Here is a 17,711-nt window from a genome sequence, read left to right on the forward strand (position 1 = left end):
AAACATTTCTAAATGTATTGGCCTTGTATCAAAACATGATCTGGAGAAGCTAATACATGCCCTCATTTCTAGTAGGGTTGATAATGCAATAGTTTTTTTTACAGGCCCCCCTAAAAGACCATCAAACAGTTTCAACTAATCCGAAATACAGCAGCAAGGGCTCTTACGAAAACAAGGAAGTTCGACCACATTACTCACATTTCGAGATTGCTGTATTGTCTCCCAATGAGGCAATACTTCTTGTGTTAGTTAAGTGTCTAGTGTTCATGATTTACATTAAATGGAATGGGAGCCACCTATCTAATGGATATGTTTCAGCGGTATGCACCAACCAGGGGTTCGTTTCTCGATTCTTGTTGTTGCTAACCGTCTTAAGACTGTTTTAAGACCGTCTTGCCGTTCCCTTGGTGAGCGTCGCTGTCGAGAGAGAGTTGAGTCGCTCTTACGAAGGACGTTGCTACCGTTGTTAGCAAAGACGCTTTCGAGAAACGGACCCCTGGTCATCGGAGAAGAATTTGCTGGTGATTCCAAAAGTCAGTGTGAAGTGTGAAGTGTGGAGAGGAGTGTTCTTTCAAAGGGAGGTACCGCGCCTTTTCTCTTGATGCCGGGTGGGTGCGTAGGTTCCAGTGGCGTGTCGTCGCAGATGCCAAGGGATGCCAGGCATCCCCTAATTTTCACAACAACAGCTTTAATATCCGTTAATCATTAAAACATTCTGTCTATCGACGAGTCTCCTAATATTCCATCCACTCTCGTCACTCTCTGTGAGTATTTTCCAGCTGGGGAAATAGCGCCCCACCACCTCCTATTGGATAACCATCTGGTGAAACAAAGTACTACACGTCTCTCGATGCTAAAAAAAAAAACTGGTGCCAAGTCGAGTTGGCAGCCATAAATTTCTGGAGTTTTGAAAAAAACGAATGCTTGACCAATCATATCGCTCAAAATTGGTCACGAGATAAATCATATTGCCGTCTATGATTTGCCAAAGAGGGAAACGGATGATACTTCAGGATCGGCAGCCACTTTACCTGGCTGCCAGTAGAACTAGAAACTACATTGAACAGACTACGGGCAAAAGTGACAGTTTAAGCGCGCATACACAGCCGATGGCTCCCAATGTTGTCAAGGCAGGCAATGCATAAAATGGATTTAATATAACGACAGGATCTTCACATGGACACATATAAGTTCAGGATATCTTCTACAACGGTAGGCAGACTTACTTTATTGTTTCAGAAAGGTAGATTATAAGCAGGCCACCTAACGTTTTGTGAAGCTAGCTTTGTTTTTTAGCTTTGTTGCTCGCTGCTTGTTAGCTCTTGCTATTATGGCAAATAAGCTATGGTGATTAGATGGCATAACGTGCCACCGGGTCCTAAATATAGCCTACGCATCATGCCACTTCTCTGTGCTCTGTTGTGCTCCGTTTCAACCGCGTGCATCAGGGTTATTTTTCAATGGGTTTTGTTTGCGCTGGAAATCGCCATACATCTGGGAACCATAGAAAGGTCGCACACACAACATTTGACATTCGATACAAGACGTGCACGACTCAGAGCAGCCGGTTGAACCTAGTCATCAGTAGAATAACTAGTGGTCAGTCAGTGCATGTCCGTTGTCTGTCTGTGTTATTGCATTCTGTTCTGTGGGGCATTTGAACTGGCACTTAAGGATGACACTGAATTGTGTTTAGGGGGCTTGTGGAGCATCTGATGTCGTGCGTAAAGTGCAAATTCTTGCGGTGTTGCTTGTCACTACTCCAACTCTGAACAGACATAGTATTTTTCTTGTTATTTATTTCTTAACAAAAGTAGTCACACGCATGATCAAGAGCTGTAGCTGCGCTCGTGGTGTGCTGTCCAAAACAGACTAGACCTCTCCTTCCCTTGCTTCGCAGCAGTTCTGGCAAATGCCTTCCTGGTTCGCAAACATGCAACGCATCTCATAAATTACACCTTATTGATTTTATTCTCATGGCCAAACTTTCTGCCTTGCTTGTTGTCCCAGCCAGCCGCCGCTACTGATTAATAATAATTATATTATATTATATTATTATATTATATATATATTTTTTGTTCTCCCTGGCTTCCTCGGAAAAATAACGCACGCCACGCTACTGGTAGGTTCCAACAGGTTAACTGTAGGATCAAGGAAGGGGAACTCGCACACCTTGTAAGCCGATGCAATAATGTCCTTTTATTGCATGTTTCGGAAAAAAAAAAAAAAACGTGCTACCCAAGTGAACAGTGCAAACGTTTCGGTCCCATTCAGACCATCCTCAGTGCAAAAAGAGTGTAGTGTAGTGTAGTGGTGCATGCTGGGTAGTGAGGAGAGGCAGCCTTTAGCTGGTCTGTAGTGTAGTGAGGAGAGGCAGCCTTTAGCTGGTCTGTAGTGTAGTGTAGTGTAGTGAGGAGAGGCAGCCTTTAGCTGGTCTGTAGTGTAGTGTAGTGAGGAGAGGCAGCCTTTAGCTGGTCTGTAGTGTAGTGAGGAGAGGCAGCCTGCAGCTGGTCTGTAGTGTAGTGTAGTGAGGAGAGGCAGCCTTTAGCTGGTCTGTAGTGTAGTGTAGTGTAGTGAGGAGAGGCAGCCTTTAGCTGGTCTGTAGTGTAGTGTAGTGAGGAGAGGCAGCCTTTAGCTGGTCTGTAGTGTAGTGTAGTGAGGAGAGGCAGCCTTTAGCTGGTCTGTAGTGTAGTGTAGTGAGGAGAGGCAGCCTTTAGCTGGTCTGTAGTGTAGTGTAGTGAGGAGAGGCAGCCTTTAGCTGGTCTGTAGTGTAGTGTAGTGAGGAGAGGCAGCCTGCAGCTGGTCTGTAGTGTAGTGTAGTGAGGAGAGGCAGCCTTTAGCTGGTCTGTAGTGTAGTGAGGAGAGGCAGCCTTTAGCTGGTCTGTAGTGTAGTGTAGTGAGGAGAGGCAGCCTTTAGCTGGTCTGTAGTGTAGTGTAGTGAGGAGAGGCAGCCTTTAGCTGGTCTGTAGTGTAGTGTAGTGAGGAGAGGCAGCCTTTAGCTGGTCTGTAGTGTAGTGAGGAGAGGCAGCCTTTAGCTGGTCTGTAGTGTAGTGTAGTGAGGAGAGGCAGCCTGCAGCTGGTCTGTAGTGTAGTGTAGTGAGGAGAGGCAGCCTTTAGCTGGTCTGTAGTGTAGTGAGGAGAGGCAGCCTTTAGCTGGTCTGTAGTGTAGTGAGGAGAGGCAGCCTTTAGCTGGTCTGTAGTGTAGTGTAGTGAGGAGAGGCAGCCTTTAGCTGGTCTGTAGTGTAGTGTAGTGAGGAGAGGCAGCCTGCAGCTGGTCTGTAGTGTAGTGTAGTGAGGAGAGGCAGCCTTTAGCTGGTCTGTAGTGTAGTGTAGTGAGGAGAGGCAGCCTTTAGCTGGTCTGTAGTGTAGTGTAGTGAGGAGAGGCAGCCTTTAGCTGGTCTGTAGTGTAGTGAGGAGAGGCAGCCTTTAGCTGGTCTGTAGTGTAGTGTAGTGAGGAGAGGCAGCCTTTAGCTGGTCTGTAGTGTAGTGTGTAGTGAGGAGAGGCAGCCTTTAGCTGGTCTGTAGTGTAGTGTAGTGAGGAGAGGCAGCCTTTAGCTGGTCTGTAGTGTAGTGTAGTGAGGAGAGGCAGCCTTTAGCTGGTCTGTAGTGTAGTGTAGTGAGGAGAGGCAGCCTTTAGCTGGTCTGTAGTGTAGTGTAGTGAGGAGAGGCAGCCTTTAGCTGGTCTGTAGTGTAGTGTAGTGAGGAGAGGCAGCCTTTAGCTGGTCTGTAGTGTAGTGTAGTGAGGAGAGGCAGCCTTTAGCTGGTCTGTAGTGTAGTGAAGTGAGGAGAGGCAGCCTTTAGCTGGTCTGTAGTGTAGTGTAGTGAGGAGAGGCAGCCTTTAGCTGGTCTGTAGTGTAGTGTAGTGAGGAGAGGCAGCCTTTAGCTGGTCTGTAGTGTAGTGAGGAGAGGCAGCCTTTAGCTGGTCTGTAGTGTAGTGTAGTGAGGAGAGGCAGCCTTTAGCTGGTCTGTAGTGTAGTGTAGTGAGGAGAGGCAGCCTTTAGCTGGTCTGTAGTGTAGTGTAGTGAGGAGAGGCAGCCTTTAGCTGGTCTGTAGTGTAGTGAGGAGAGGCAGCCTTTAGCTGGTCTGTAGTGTAGTGTAGTGAGGAGAGGCAGCCTTTAGCTGGTCTGTAGTGTAGTGTAGTGAGGAGAGGCAGCCTTTAGCTGGTCTGTAGTGTAGTGTAGTGAGGAGAGGCAGCCTTTAGCTGGTCTGTAGTGTAGTGAGGAGAGGCAGCCTTTAGCTGGTCTGTAGTGTAGTGTAGTGAGGAGAGGCAGCCTTTAGCTGGTCTGTAGTGTAGTGTAGTGAGGAGAGGCAGCCTGCAGCTGGTCTGTAGTGTAGTGAGGAGAGGCAGCCTTTAGCTGGTCTGTAGTGTAGTGTAGTGAGGAGAGGCAGCCTTTAGCTGGTCTGTAGTGTAGTGTAGTGAGGAGAGGCAGCCTTTAGCTGGTCTGTAGTGTAGTGAGGAGAGGCAGCCTTTAGCTGGTCTGTAGTGTAGTGTAGTGAGGAGAGGCAGCCTTTAGCTGGTCTGTAGTGTAGTGAGGAGAGGCAGCCTTTAGCTGGTCTGTAGTGTAGTGTAGTGAGGAGAGGCAGCCTTTAGCTGGTCTGTAGTGTAGTGTAGTGAGGAGAGGCAGCCTTTAGCTGGTCTGTAGTGTAGTGAGGAGAGGCAGCCTTTAGCTGGTCTGTAGTGTAGTGTAGTGAGGAGAGGCAGCCTTTAGCTGGTCTGTAGTGTAGTGTAGTGAGGAGAGGCAGCCTTTAGCTGGTCTGTAGTGTAGTGTAGTGAGGAGAGGCAGCCTTTAGCTGGTCTGTAGTGTAGTGTAGTGTAGTGAGGAGAGGCAGCCTTTAGCTGGTCTGTAGTGTAGTGTAGTGAGGAGAGGCAGCCTTTAGCTGGTCTGTAGTGTAGTGAGGAGAGGCAGCCTGCAGCTGGTCTGTAGTGTAGTGAGGAGAGGCAGCCTTTAGCTGGTCTGTAGTGTAGTGTAGAGAGACAGCCTTTAGCTGGTCTGTAGTGTAGTGTAGTGAGGAGAGGCAGCCTTTAGCTGGTCTGTAGTGTAGTGTAGTGAGGAGAGGCAGCCTTTAGCTGGTCTGTAGTGTAGTGTAGTGAGGAGAGGCAGCCTTTAGCTGGTCTGTAGTGTAGTGTAGTGAGGAGAGGCAGCCTTTAGCTGGTCTGTAGTGTAGTGAGGAGAGGCAGCCTTTAGCTGGTCTGTAGTGTAGTGTAGTGAGGAGAGGCAGCCTTTAGCTGGTCTGTAGTGTAGTGTAGTGAGGAGAGGCAGCCTTTAGCTGGTCTGTAGTGTAGTGTAGTGAGGAGAGGCAGCCTTTAGCTGGTCTGTAGTGTAGTGTAGTGAGGAGAGGCAGCCTTTAGCTGGTCTGTAGTGTAGTGTAGTGAGGAGAGGCAGCCTTTAGCTGGTCTGTAGTGTAGTGTAGTGAGGAGAGGCAGCCTTTAGCTGGTCTGTAGTGTAGTGTAGTGAGGAGAGGCAGCCTTTAGCTGGTCTGTAGTGTAGTGTAGTGAGGAGAGGCAGCCTTTAGCTGGTCTGTAGTGTAGTGAGGAGAGGCAGCCTTTAGCTGGTCTGTAGTGTAGTGTAGTGAGGAGAGGCAGCCTTTAGCTGGTCTGTAGTGTAGTGAGGAGAGGCAGCCTTTAGCTGGTCTGTAGTGTAGTGTAGTGAGGAGAGGCAGCCTTTAGCTGGTCTGTAGTGTAGTGTAGTGAGGAGAGGCAGCCTTTAGCTGGTCTGTAGTGTAGTGTAGTGAGGAGAGGCAGCCTTTAGCTGGTCTGTAGTGTAGTGTAGTGAGGAGAGGCAGCCTTTAGCTGGTCTGTAGTGTAGTGAGGAGAGGCAGCCTTTAGCTGGTCTGTAGTGTAGTGAGGAGAGGCAGCCTTTAGCTGGTCTGTAGTGTAGTGTAGTGTAGTGAGGAGAGGCAGCCTTTAGCTGGTCTGTAGTGTAGTGAGGAGAGGCAGCCTTTAGCTGGTCTGTAGTGTAGTGTAGTGAGGAGAGGCAGCCTTTAGCTGGTCTGTAGTGTAGTGTAGTGAGGAGAGGCAGCCTTTAGCTGGTCTGTAGTGTAGTGTAGTGAGGAGAGGCAGCCTTTAGCTGGTCTGTAGTGTAGTGTAGTGAGGAGAGGCAGCCTTTAGCTGGTCTGTAGTGTAGTGAGGAGAGGCAGCCTTTAGCTGGTCTGTAGTGTAGTGTAGTGAGGAGAGGCAGCCTTTAGCTGGTCTGTAGTGTAGTGTAGTGAGGAGAGGCAGCCTTTAGCTGGTCTGTAGTGTAGTGTAGTGAGGAGAGGCAGCCTTTAGCTGGTCTGTAGTGTAGTGTAGTGAGGAGAGGCAGCCTTTAGCTGGTCTGTAGTGTAGTGTAGTGAGGAGAGGCAGCCTTTAGCTGGTCTGTAGTGTAGTGTAGTGAGGAGAGGCAGCCTTTAGCTGGTCTGTAGTGTAGTGAGGAGAGGCAGCCTTTAGCTGGTCTGTAGTGTAGTGTAGTGAGGAGAGGCAGCCTTTAGCTGGTCTGTAGTGTAGTGTAGTGAGGAGAGGCAGCCTTTAGCTGGTCTGTAGTGTAGTGTAGTGAGGAGAGGCAGCCTTTAGCTGGTCTGTAGTGTAGTGAGGAGAGGCAGCCTTTAGCTGGTCTGTAGTGTAGTAGTGTAGTGAGGAGAGGCAGCCTTTAGCTGGTCTGTAGTGTAGTGTAGTGAGGAGAGGCAGCCTTTAGCTGGTCTGTAGTGTAGTGTAGTGAGGAGAGGCAGCCTTTAGCTGGTCTGTAGTGTAGTGTAGTGAGGAGAGGCAGCCTTTAGCTGGTCTGTAGTGTAGTGTAGTGAGGAGAGGCAGCCTTTAGCTGGTCTGTAGTGTAGTGTAGTGAGGAGAGGCAGCCTTTAGCTGGTCTGTAGTGTAGTGTAGTGTAGTGAGGAGAGGCAGCCTTTAGCTGGTCTGTAGTGTAGTGAGGAGAGGCAGCCTTTAGCTGGTCTGTAGTGTAGTGTAGTGAGGAGAGGCAGCCTTTAGCTGGTCTGTAGTGTAGTGTAGTGAGGAGAGGCAGCCTTTAGCTGGTCTGTAGTGTAGTGTAGTGAGGAGAGGCAGCCTTTAGCTGGTCTGTAGTGTAGTGTAGTGAGGAGAGGCAGCCTTTAGCTGGTCTGTAGTGTAGTGTAGTGAGGAGAGGCAGCCTTTAGCTGGTCTGTAGTGTAGTGAGGAGAGGCAGCCTTTAGCTGGTCTGTAGTGTAGTGTAGTGGAGGAGAGGCAGCCTTTAGCTGGTCTGTAGTGTAGTGTAGTGAGGAGAGGCAGCCTTTAGCTGGTCTGTAGTGTAGTGTAGTGAGGAGAGGCAGCCTTTAGCTGGTCTGTAGTGTAGTGTAGTGAGGAGAGGCAGCCTTTAGCTGGTCTGTAGTGTAGTGTAGTGAGGAGAGGCAGCCTTTAGCTGGTCTAGTGTAGTGTAGTGAGGAGAGGCAGCCTTTAGCTGGTCTGTAGTGTAGTGTAGTGAGGAGAGGCAGCCTTTAGCTGGTCTGTAGTGTAGTGAGGAGAGGCAGCCTTTAGCTGGTCTGTAGTGTAGTGAGGAGAGGCAGCCTTTAGCTGGTCTGTAGTGTAGTGTAGTGAGGAGAGGCAGCCTTTAGCTGGTCTGTAGTGTAGTGTAGTGAGGAGAGGCAGCCTGCAGCTGGTCTGTAGTGTAGTGTAGTGTAGTGAGGAGAGGCAGCCTGCAGCTGGTCTGTAGTGTAGTGTAGTGAGGAGAGGCAGCCTTTAGCTGGTCTGTAGTGTAGTGTAGTGAGGAGAGGCAGCCTTTAGCTGGTCTGTAGTGTAGTGTAGTGAGGAGAGGCAGCCTTTAGCTGGTCTGTAGTGTAGTGTAGTGTAGTGAGGAGAGGCAGCCTTTAGCTGGTCTGTAGTGTAGTGTAGTGAGGAGAGGCAGCCTTTAGCTGGTCTGTAGTGTAGTGTAGTGAGGAGAGGCAGCCTGCAGCTGGTCTGTAGTGTAGTGAGGAGAGGCAGCCTTTAGCTGGTCTGTAGTGTAGTGTAGTGAGGAGAGGCAGCCTTTAGCTGGTCTGTAGTGTAGTGTAGTGAGGAGAGGCAGCCTTTAGCTGGTCTGTAGTGTAGTGAGGAGAGGCAGCCTTTAGCTGGTCTGTAGTGTAGTGTAGTGAGGAGAGGCAGCCTTTAGCTGGTCTGTAGTGTAGTGTAGTGTAGTGAGGAGAGGCAGCCTTTAGCTGGTCTGTAGTGTAGTGTAGTGAGGAGAGGCAGCCTTTAGCTGGTCTGTAGTGTAGTGTAGTGAGGAGAGGCAGCCTTTAGCTGGTCTGTAGTGTAGTGAGGAGAGGCAGCCTTTAGCTGGTCTGTAGTGTAGTGTAGTGAGGAGAGGCAGCCTTTAGCTGGTCTGTAGTGTAGTGTAGTGAGGAGAGGCAGCCTTTAGCTGGTCTGTAGTGTAGTGTAGTGAGGAGAGGCAGCCTTTAGCTGGTCTGTAGTGTAGTGTAGTGTAGTGAGGAGAGGCAGCCTGCAGCTGGTCTGTAGTGTAGTGAGGAGAGGCAGCCTTTAGCTGGTCTGTAGTGTAGTGTAGTGAGGAGAGGCAGCCTTTAGCTGGTCTGTAGTGTAGTGTAGTGTAGTGAGGAGAGGCAGCCAGCAGCTGGTCTGTAGTGTAGTGTAGTGTAGTGTAGTGAGGAGAGGCAGCCTGCAGCTGGTCTGTAGTGTAGTGTAGTGAGGAGAGGCAGCCTTTAGCTGGTCTGTAGTGTAGTGTAGTGAGGAGAGGCAGCCTTTAGCTGGTCTGTAGTGTAGTGTAGTGAGGAGAGGCAGCCTTTAGCTGGTCTGTAGTGTAGTGTAGTGAGGAGAGGCAGCCTTTAGCTGGTCTGTAGTGTAGTGTAGTGTAGTGAGGAGAGGCAGCCTTTAGCTGGTCTGTAGTGTAGTGTAGTGAGGAGAGGCAGCCTTTAGCTGGTCTGTAGTGTAGTGTAGTGAGGAGAGGCAGCCTTTAGCTGGTCTGTAGTGTAGTGTAGTGAGGAGAGGCAGCCTTTAGCTGGTCTGTAGTGTAGTGTAGTGAGGAGAGGCAGCCTTTAGCTGGTCTGTAGTGTAGTGTAGTAGTGAGGAGAGGCAGCCTTTAGCTGGTCTGTAGTGTAGTGTAGTGAGGAGAGGCAGCCTTTAGCTGGTCTGTAGTGTAGTGTAGTGAGGAGAGGCAGCCTTTAGCTGGTCTGTAGTGTAGTGTAGTGAGGAGAGGCAGCCTTTAGCTGGTCTGTAGTGTAGTGTAGTGAGGAGAGGCAGCCTTTAGCTGGTCTGTAGTGTAGTGTAGTGAGGAGAGGCAGCCTTTAGCTGGTCTGTAGTGTAGTGTAGTGAGGAGAGGCAGCCTTTAGCTGGTCTGTAGTGTAGTGTAGTGTAGTGAGGAGAGGCAGCCTTTAGCTGGTCTGTAGTGTAGTGTAGTGAGGAGAGGCAGCCTTTAGCTGGTCTGTAGTGTAGTGAGGAGAGGCAGCCTTTAGCTGGTCTGTAGTGTAGTGTAGTGAGGAGAGGCAGCCTTTAGCTGGTCTGTAGTGTAGTGTAGTGAGGAGAGGCAGCCTTTAGCTGGTCTGTAGTGTAGTGTAGTGAGGAGAGGCAGCCTTTAGCTGGTCTGTAGTGTAGTGTAGTGAGGAGAGGCAGCCTTTAGCTGGTCTGTAGTGTAGTGTAGTGAGGAGAGGCAGCCTTTAGCTGGTCTGTAGTGTAGTGTAGTGAGGAGAGGCAGCCTTTAGCTGGTCTGTAGTGTAGTGTAGTGAGGAGAGGCAGCCTTTAGCTGGTCTGTAGTGTAGTGTAGTGAGGAGAGGCAGCCTTTAGCTGGTCTGTAGTGTAGTGTAGTGAGGAGAGGCAGCCTTTAGCTGGTCTGTAGTGTAGTGTAGTGAGGAGAGGCAGCCTTTAGCTGGTCTGTAGTGTAGTGTAGTGAGGAGAGGCAGCCTTTAGCTGGTCTGTAGTGTAGTGTAGTGAGGAGAGGCAGCCTTTAGCTGGTCTGTAGTGTAGTGTAGTGAGGAGAGGCAGCCTTTAGCTGGTCTGTAGTGTAGTGTAGTGAGGAGAGGCAGCCTTTAGCTGGTCTGTAGTGTAGTGTAGTGTAGTGAGGAGAGGCAGCCTGCAGCTGGTCTGTAGTGTAGTGTAGTGAGGAGAGGCAGCCTTTAGCTGGTCTGTAGTGTAGTGTAGTGAGGAGAGGCAGCCTTTAGCTGGTCTGTAGTGTAGTGTAGTGAGGAGAGGCAGCCTTTAGCTGGTCTGTAGTGTAGTGTAGTGAGGAGAGGCAGCCTTTAGCTGGTCTGTAGTGTAGTGTAGTGAAGTGAGGAGAGGCAGCCTTTAGCTGGTCTGTAGTGTAGTGTAGTGAGGAGAGGCAGCCTTTAGCTGGTCTGTAGTGTAGTGTAGTGAGGAGAGGCAGCCTTTAGCTGGTCTGTAGTGTAGTGTAGTGAGGAGAGGCAGCCTTTAGCTGGTCTGTAGTGTAGTGTAGTGAGGAGAGGCAGCCTTTAGCTGGTCTGTAGTGTAGTGTAGTGAGGAGAGGCAGCCTTTAGCTGGTCTGTAGTGTAGTGTGGAGAGGCAGCCTTTAGCTGGTCTGTAGTGTAGTGAGGTGAGGAGAGGCAGCCTTTAGCTGGTCTGTAGTGTAGTGAGGAGAGGCAGCCTTTAGCTGGTCTGTAGTGTAGTGTAGTGAGGAGAGGCAGCCTTTAGCTGGTCTGTAGTGTAGTGTAGTGAGGAGAGGCAGCCTTTAGCTGGTCTGTAGTGTAGTGTAGTGAGGAGAGGCAGCCTTTAGCTGGTCTGTAGTGTAGTGTAGTGAGGAGAGGCAGCCTTTAGCTGGTCTGTAGTGTAGTGTAGTGAGGAGAGGCAGCCTGCAGCTGGTCTGTAGTGTAGTGTAGTGAGGAGAGGCAGCCTTTAGCTGGTCTGTAGTGTAGTGAGGAGAGGCAGCCTTTAGCTGGTCTGTAGTGTAGTGTAGTGAGGAGAGGCAGCCTTTAGCTGGTCTGTAGTGTAGTGTAGTGTGGAGAGGCAGCCTTTAGCTGGTCTGTAGTGTAGTGTAGTGAGGAGAGGCAGCCTTTAGCTGGTCTGTAGTGTAGTGTAGTGAGGAGAGGCAGCCTTTAGCTGGTCTGTAGTGTAGTGAGGAGAGGCAGCCTTTAGCTGGTCTGTAGTGTAGTGTAGTGAGGAGAGGCAGCCTTTAGCTGGTCTGTAGTGTAGTGAGGAGAGGCAGCCTGCAGCTGGTCTGTAGTGTAGTGTAGTGAGGAGAGGCAGCCTTTAGCTGGTCTGTAGTGTAGTGTAGTGAGGAGAGGCAGCCTTTAGCTGGTCTGTAGTGTAGTGTAGTGAGGAGAGGCAGCCTTTAGCTGGTCTGTAGTGTAGTGTAGTGAGGAGAGGCAGCCTTTAGCTGGTCTGTAGTGTAGTGTAGTGAGGAGAGGCAGCCTTTAGCTGGTCTGTAGTGTAGTGAGGAGAGGCAGCCTTTAGCTGGTCTGTAGTGTAGTGTAGTGAGGAGAGGCAGCCTGCAGCTGGTCTGTAGTGTAGTGTAGTGAGGAGAGGCAGCCTTTAGCTGGTCTGTAGTGTAGTGAGGAGAGGCAGCCTTTAGCTGGTCTGTAGTGTAGTGTAGTGTAGAGAGGCAGCCTTTAGCTGCAAATCTTAAGAACCAGCTTCCAGATTATGCACAAAATGCCCCCAGTATTGATAGCTCTAAATCTAGACTCAAGACAAAATGCCCCCAGTATTGATAGCTGTGTGTGTGTGTGTGTGTCTGGACTCAAGACAACGCTGTTCTAAGATGCGTTCCCCTAGCAGCTTTAAATGATACGTTATCATTCTTATTTGTATTTTACCACATGTTTTATCTTATCTTATCTGTCTGTAATTTCTTGCATTCTCTCTTGTTTCTTTTATATTTCCTTTTATTTATTTATCATTTTTTTTTCTAAACCCAAACCACCCCCCCCCCCCTTATGGGGGACCTAATTTTTTGTCTTTCATTCTTTTTTTCTCTTTTTTCTTTCTTTTAAATATATTTTCATTTACCTTTCTTTTTTAATAAAACAATACAATAAACAAAACATAGGTTTAACAACAAAGAAGGACAATAGTAAAAAGAAAAAAATAAGAAAGAAACAAAATATTCAAATCTGAGGTCCCCCAAAAATGTCAGACTGTATATTTAGTGCCCACCCACCACCCTCATATAACCCCCCCCACCCTCCCCAGGGGATGAAGTTACAGTTTACATTTTATCCTGATGCAATGAGAAATATTACATTAAATAACAAAACAGACCCTAAGGCCAACCTTCGCCATCTTTTAATTCTAACCATCTATTTGCATAGCTCACCATTCCTGTCTCATTAGCCATTACACATTCTATTTTACAGTAGTGTTTGATATAATTTTTAAAAGCTCTTATAGTCAATGTCTTTATATCCATTGTTCTATGTATGAACACTTTGCCCAACAAAAGAATAATATTTTGCAATCCCTGGTTTTCGCTTGCCAAGTCACCTAGGAGTATAGTAGGGAGATCTAAATGCAAGCTTATATTATACTTTATCAACCAATTTTCAACTTCAAGCCAGAATATAGCAGTTGAAGAGCAGTACCAAAGTAAATGTTGTGTTGTCTCCTCTTCTTCTGAACAAAATCGACAGAATGGATTTTTTTTAATAGCCCAAATATGCAGCATTTTTTTAGTGTTTAAATATTTGAAAATCAATTTATTTTGAACAAAAATCGTATTTTTATATCTAATGATGTTTTGTATAGATTATTAAATATTTGTTTCCATGGAAGTGGACGATCTATCATTTTTTCCCAACTGTCAAATATTTTCCATGGATACTCCACCAATTTATCAGTTTGTAGGTAAAACTTGTATATTTCCTTGTTAATTTTGGTTCTGTTTAACCATCTGTTTTGTTTTATATTTGGTCGACATACTAAATGATCACTACAGCTAGATTTTATTTTTTGTTTCCAGTTTAAAGGCACGGATGCCGTTAGTTGATTGTATTCTTGTATGGTACACACCTGCCCGTACTTATGTTTTAGTTGTCTGTATGAGAGGATTTCACATTTATCATTTACTATGTCTTTCACAAAGAGAATTCCTTTCTTAAACATATGTTTTAAAAACATTACCTGCCCTCCACTCACTATACTTGAATTGAACCACAGCATTTGTTGTAATATTTCTTCTTCTGTTTCTGGTGGGTAGAACTGAAAATGTAGCCAGCTTTGTATTGCTTCCATTAAAAAGGTGGAGCCTTTATTAATAATGCGTTCAATTTTGAAATGTGCTGGGCTTATCTGCAAAAAAGGATAGAGTTTTTTCTCAAACATTGGGTGAATGCTTTCCAGTAGCTTACTTGAAAACCAGTCTGGGTTTATTGTTTTGTTCATTGACTTCAGGTTCAAAAGTTGTATCCCCCCTGCTTCATAGTCATTGTAAAGATACGCTCGTCTAACTTTGTCCTTTTTACCATTCCAAATAAATTTAAATATTTGTTGTTCATATTCTTTAAAGAAAACATCAGGTGGTGAGGGAAGTGCTGACATCAAATAAGTAAATTGAGACACGACTAAAGAATTGATCAGAGTTGCTTTACCATAAATAGTCAGATTTTTGCTTTGCCATGGCTGTAAAATAGCACAAATCCTACTCAGTTTAATTTTGTAGTTAATCATAGATATATCTGAAATATTATGTGGTATGTGGATACCGAGAATATTAACGGCCCCATCCACCCATTCCACTGGAAGATCATAAGGGAGATGGAAATCACTATTCTTCAGATAGCCCAGTCTCAGTATACGACATTTCTCATAATTTGGCTTGAGCCCTGATATCTTGGAAAAGTTATTCAAATCAATAATGAGATTATGAAGTGATGCATTATCTGGTTCCATCATAAAACTGGAATCATCTGCATACATGCACACTTTATTATTAATGCCGTTTAAATCCAAACCTTTTATCTGTTTATTAGATCTTATTTTCATTGCCAAGATCTCGATTGCAATGATGAAAAGGTAGGGGGATAAAGGGCAGCCTTGTTTAACTCCTTTTATTTTTTGTGAAACACATTGAGTTGCACCTGTGTATGAAATGCGATATTCACATAAACTAACCTTGCCTTGCCTTGTGGGTGTGTGTGTGTGTGTGTGTGTGTGTGTGTGTGTGTGTGTGTGTGTGTGTGTGTGTGTGTGTGTGTGTGTGTGTGTGTGTGTGTGTGTGTGTGTGTGTGTTTGTGTGTGTGTGTGTGTGTGTGTGTGTGTGTGTGTTTGTGTGTGTGCGTGCGTGCGTGCGTGCGTGCATGTGTGTGTGTTCGTACCCTATATTGCAGTGCGCTGCGGTGAGCACCCAGTGTGTGTGTGTGTGTGTTCGTACCCCATATTGCAGTGCGCTGCTGTGAGCACCCAGCGTGTGTGTGTGTGTGTGTGTGTGTTCGTACCCCATATTGCAGTGCGCTGCGGTGAGCACCCAGCGTGTGTGTGTGTGTGTGTGTGTGTGTGTGTGTGTGTGTGTGTGTGTGTGTGTGTGTGTGTGTGTGTGTGTGTGTGTGTGTGTGTGTGTGTGTGTGTGTTCGTACCCCATATTGCAGTGCGCTGCGGTGAGCACCCAGCGTGTGTGTGTGTGTGTGTGTGTGTGTGTGTGTGTGTGTTCGTACCCCATATTGCAGTGCGCTGCGGTGAGCACCCAGCGTGTGTGTATCAGGGTTCCTCCGCAGAAGTGCTGCCTCTTGGTGCTCTGCAGGGAGACGATGTACTTGATGGCGTTTGGGGACGGCGGGAAGCCGCCAACGATACGCAGCCTCGGACGCTCACCCACAACCCCCCCACCCCCACTCACACCCCCACTTCCTGTACCCCTGCCCCCACTCACAGCCCCACTTCCTGTCCGGCCCATGGGCTGCCCCCTCCCCCACCTATCTGTGGAGTTCAGCAGGAGGCCTAAGACTCGGAGCACTCCGTTCTCTTGTGTTCCGTTCTCTTCTGCATTCTCTTGTGTTCCGTTCTCTTCTGCATTCTCTTCCGCGTTCTCTTGTGTTCCGTTCGGCGTTGTCGTCATCACCACAGGGTTGTTGGCTGCGTTGGGGTGTGGGGAGGAGTGCGGACCCCCTCCCCCCTCTCCACCTTGGGGACCCCCTCCCCCCTCTCCACCTTGGGGACCCCCTCCCCCCTCTCCACCTTGGGGAGCCCCTGCCCTCCCCTCTACCTCCACCCCATAGCTGCCATTTTGGGGCAAGAGAGGCAGCAAGACTGGACTGTCCGGAGTCATGCCCTCACCTGTGGTGTTTTCGGGGGTCCACCCTCGCCCCTCTCGGAGCTGGTTGGCACCTGTGGTGTTTTGGGGGTGCAACCCTCGCCCCTCACCTGTGGTGTTTTGGGGGTGCAACCCTCGCCCCTCAGCTGTGGTGTTTTGGGGGTGCAACCCTCGCCCCTCAGCTGTGGTGTTTTGGGGGTGCCACCCTCGCCCCTCACCTGTGGTGTTTTGGGGGTGCCACCCTCGCCCCTGATGGACGTGCTTTTCCATCCCCTTATCTGTGTGGTTTTGGGACAGGCTCAGGCCCCGCCCCTCATCGCCAAACCCCCTTGCTGCAGCGCCCCGATCGCCTCGATCACCCCCAGCGCCTCGATCACCTCGATCACCCCGATCAGCCCGATCACCTCGATCACCCCCAGCGCCTCGATCACCCCCAGCGCCCCGATCACCCCCAGCGCCTCGATCACCCCCAGCGCCCCGATCACCCCGATCAGCCCGATCACCTCGATCACCCCCAGCGCCCTCAGACCCTCCACCTATCCAGCTCTGGGGGTGTGCCCATGCTCTGCCCGGGGACACCTGTCCCTCTCCCAGAGCCCCTTCCTTAAACCCAGGCCCCACTGGACCCTCCCCAGGCCCCACTGGACCCTCTCCCAAACCCCCTTCCTTTCCCCTGACGTTAAAACCTCCGATCCATCTACCTGTGAAATTCCGCCCTTCTACTCCTAACTCCTCCCCGTCTACTCTTAACTCCTCCCCTTCTGCTCTTAACTCCTCCCCTCCTGCCTGCTCCCCTTTAACTACTCCCACTTTGAGGATGGGTACCAAAGGCATGCCATCGACTTTCTCACGCCCGACGGTCTGGTCTAAAGAACGATCTTGCACTCCTCCACCTTCACCTCCTCCTCCTCCCCCACCTTCTCCACCTTCACCTCCTCCTCCTCCCCCACCTTCTCCTCCTTCACCTCCTCCTCCTGCTCCTCCTCCCCCAAAATTCTGCCCTTCGTGCACCTCTTCAGGACCTCCCACTTTGAGGATCGGCACTAAAGGCATGCCATCCACTTTCTCACGTCCAACTGTCTGGTCTAAAGAAAGGTCTTGCACTCCACCTCCTCCTCCTCCTCCTCCTCCTCCTCCTCCTCTTCCTCCTCTTCCTCCCCCTCCTCCTCCTCCTGCGAGCTGCTCCTCTTCACCTGGCCCCACTTTGAGGATGGGTACCAAAGGCATGCCCTCCACTCTCTCACGTCCGACGGTCTCGTCTAAAGGAAGGTCTTGCCCTCTTCCTCCTCCACCAACTCCTCCTCCTCCTCCCTCAAGGGTCGGCAGTGCTGAGTCATTTTGGAACCCCTCACCTACGGGGAGCGATAGAGGACATGTCACATCACATGACATCACATGACGACATGTCACGATACATCATATGACATCACACCACACCACATCACATCACATCACATCACATCACATCACATGACGTGACGTGACGTGACATCACGTCACATCACATCACATCACGTCACGTTACGTCTCATCACATCACATCACATCAAGTCACATCGCGACATGTCACGTTACATCCCATCACATCACATCGCATCACATCACATCACATCACATCACATCAAGTCACATCGCGACATGTCACGTTACATCCCATCACATCACATCGCATCACATCACATCACATCACAACACGACATGTCACGTTACATCATGTCACATCACATGACGTCACATCACATCACATGATGTCACATCACATCACATGACGTCACATCACATCACATGACGTCACATCACATCACATGACGTCACATCACATCACATCACATGACGTCACATCACGTCACATCACGTCTCCATTGCCGGTTAGTTTACAGTCATAAAGAAATGTTCCCATTAAACATCAACCCTAACCCTAAATTAATAATAATAATAATAATAATAATTGTATTTGTATAGCACTGTGTCATACAAGGCATGTAACTCAAAGTGCTTAACAAATGGGAAAAAAACATTGTTAGAGATAGCTGTAAAAGGAGAGGTAGAGAAGAGAGGCAGAAAAAGCAGGAAGGCAGAGGAAGAAGAGATAGACAGAGAATGTAGAGTCATAAGGTCAACGTAGGATAGGAACAGGATTCTTAGATGTGTAAGGTCCATAGTGGCTGGGCCTATCATAAGTCATAGATAGTCACACAGAGATTGGGCGCTCAGGTGCGGCCCCTGGTGGCATCAGGGGTGAGGAGAAACTCCCTTTCGCTTGATTCATAGTTTGTGAGGGGTAAAAAAAGCTCAGTGGGGTCTGAGAAAAAAGACCCCCTGTAGTCAGGAAGAAACCTCAGGCAGAGACCAGCGGCCACCTAGGGGAGCCCCCTGCCAGGGCTGGATTGCGAGTAGTAAGGGCGCTGCGGCAGCTGGGACACTATGACGCCTTTGCAGCTAGGAGTTGGCAAGGATGAAGAGGTGGGTCTTCAGCTGCTTCTTGAAGGAGTCGACGGAGGTGGCTGATCGGATCTCGATGGGAAGGGCGTTCCATCTCTTGGGCGCATAGCAGGCAAACGCGGCGTCGCCGATCTTCTTCTGCGGGGG

General features: G+C 49.0%; 1 protein-coding gene across 1 annotated transcript in view; it reads right to left on the reverse strand.

The window, feature by feature from the left end:
• The window catches only part of LOC134443865 (trypsin-like), a 28,775-nt gene extending 13,848 nt beyond the window's left edge, over positions 1–14,927 (reverse strand). Inside the window, exon 1 of the mRNA XM_063193399.1 lies at positions 14,527–14,927. Within this exon, the coding sequence (XP_063049469.1) occupies positions 14,527–14,927 (401 nt within the window). The remainder of the gene's footprint in view (positions 1–14,526) is intronic.
• Between the last annotated feature and the right edge of the window lie 2,784 nt (positions 14,928–17,711).

Source organism: Engraulis encrasicolus, unplaced genomic scaffold (assembly GCF_034702125.1).
Source record: "Engraulis encrasicolus isolate BLACKSEA-1 unplaced genomic scaffold, IST_EnEncr_1.0 scaffold_37_np1212, whole genome shotgun sequence".
Lineage (NCBI taxonomy): Eukaryota > Metazoa > Chordata > Actinopteri > Clupeiformes > Engraulidae > Engraulis > Engraulis encrasicolus.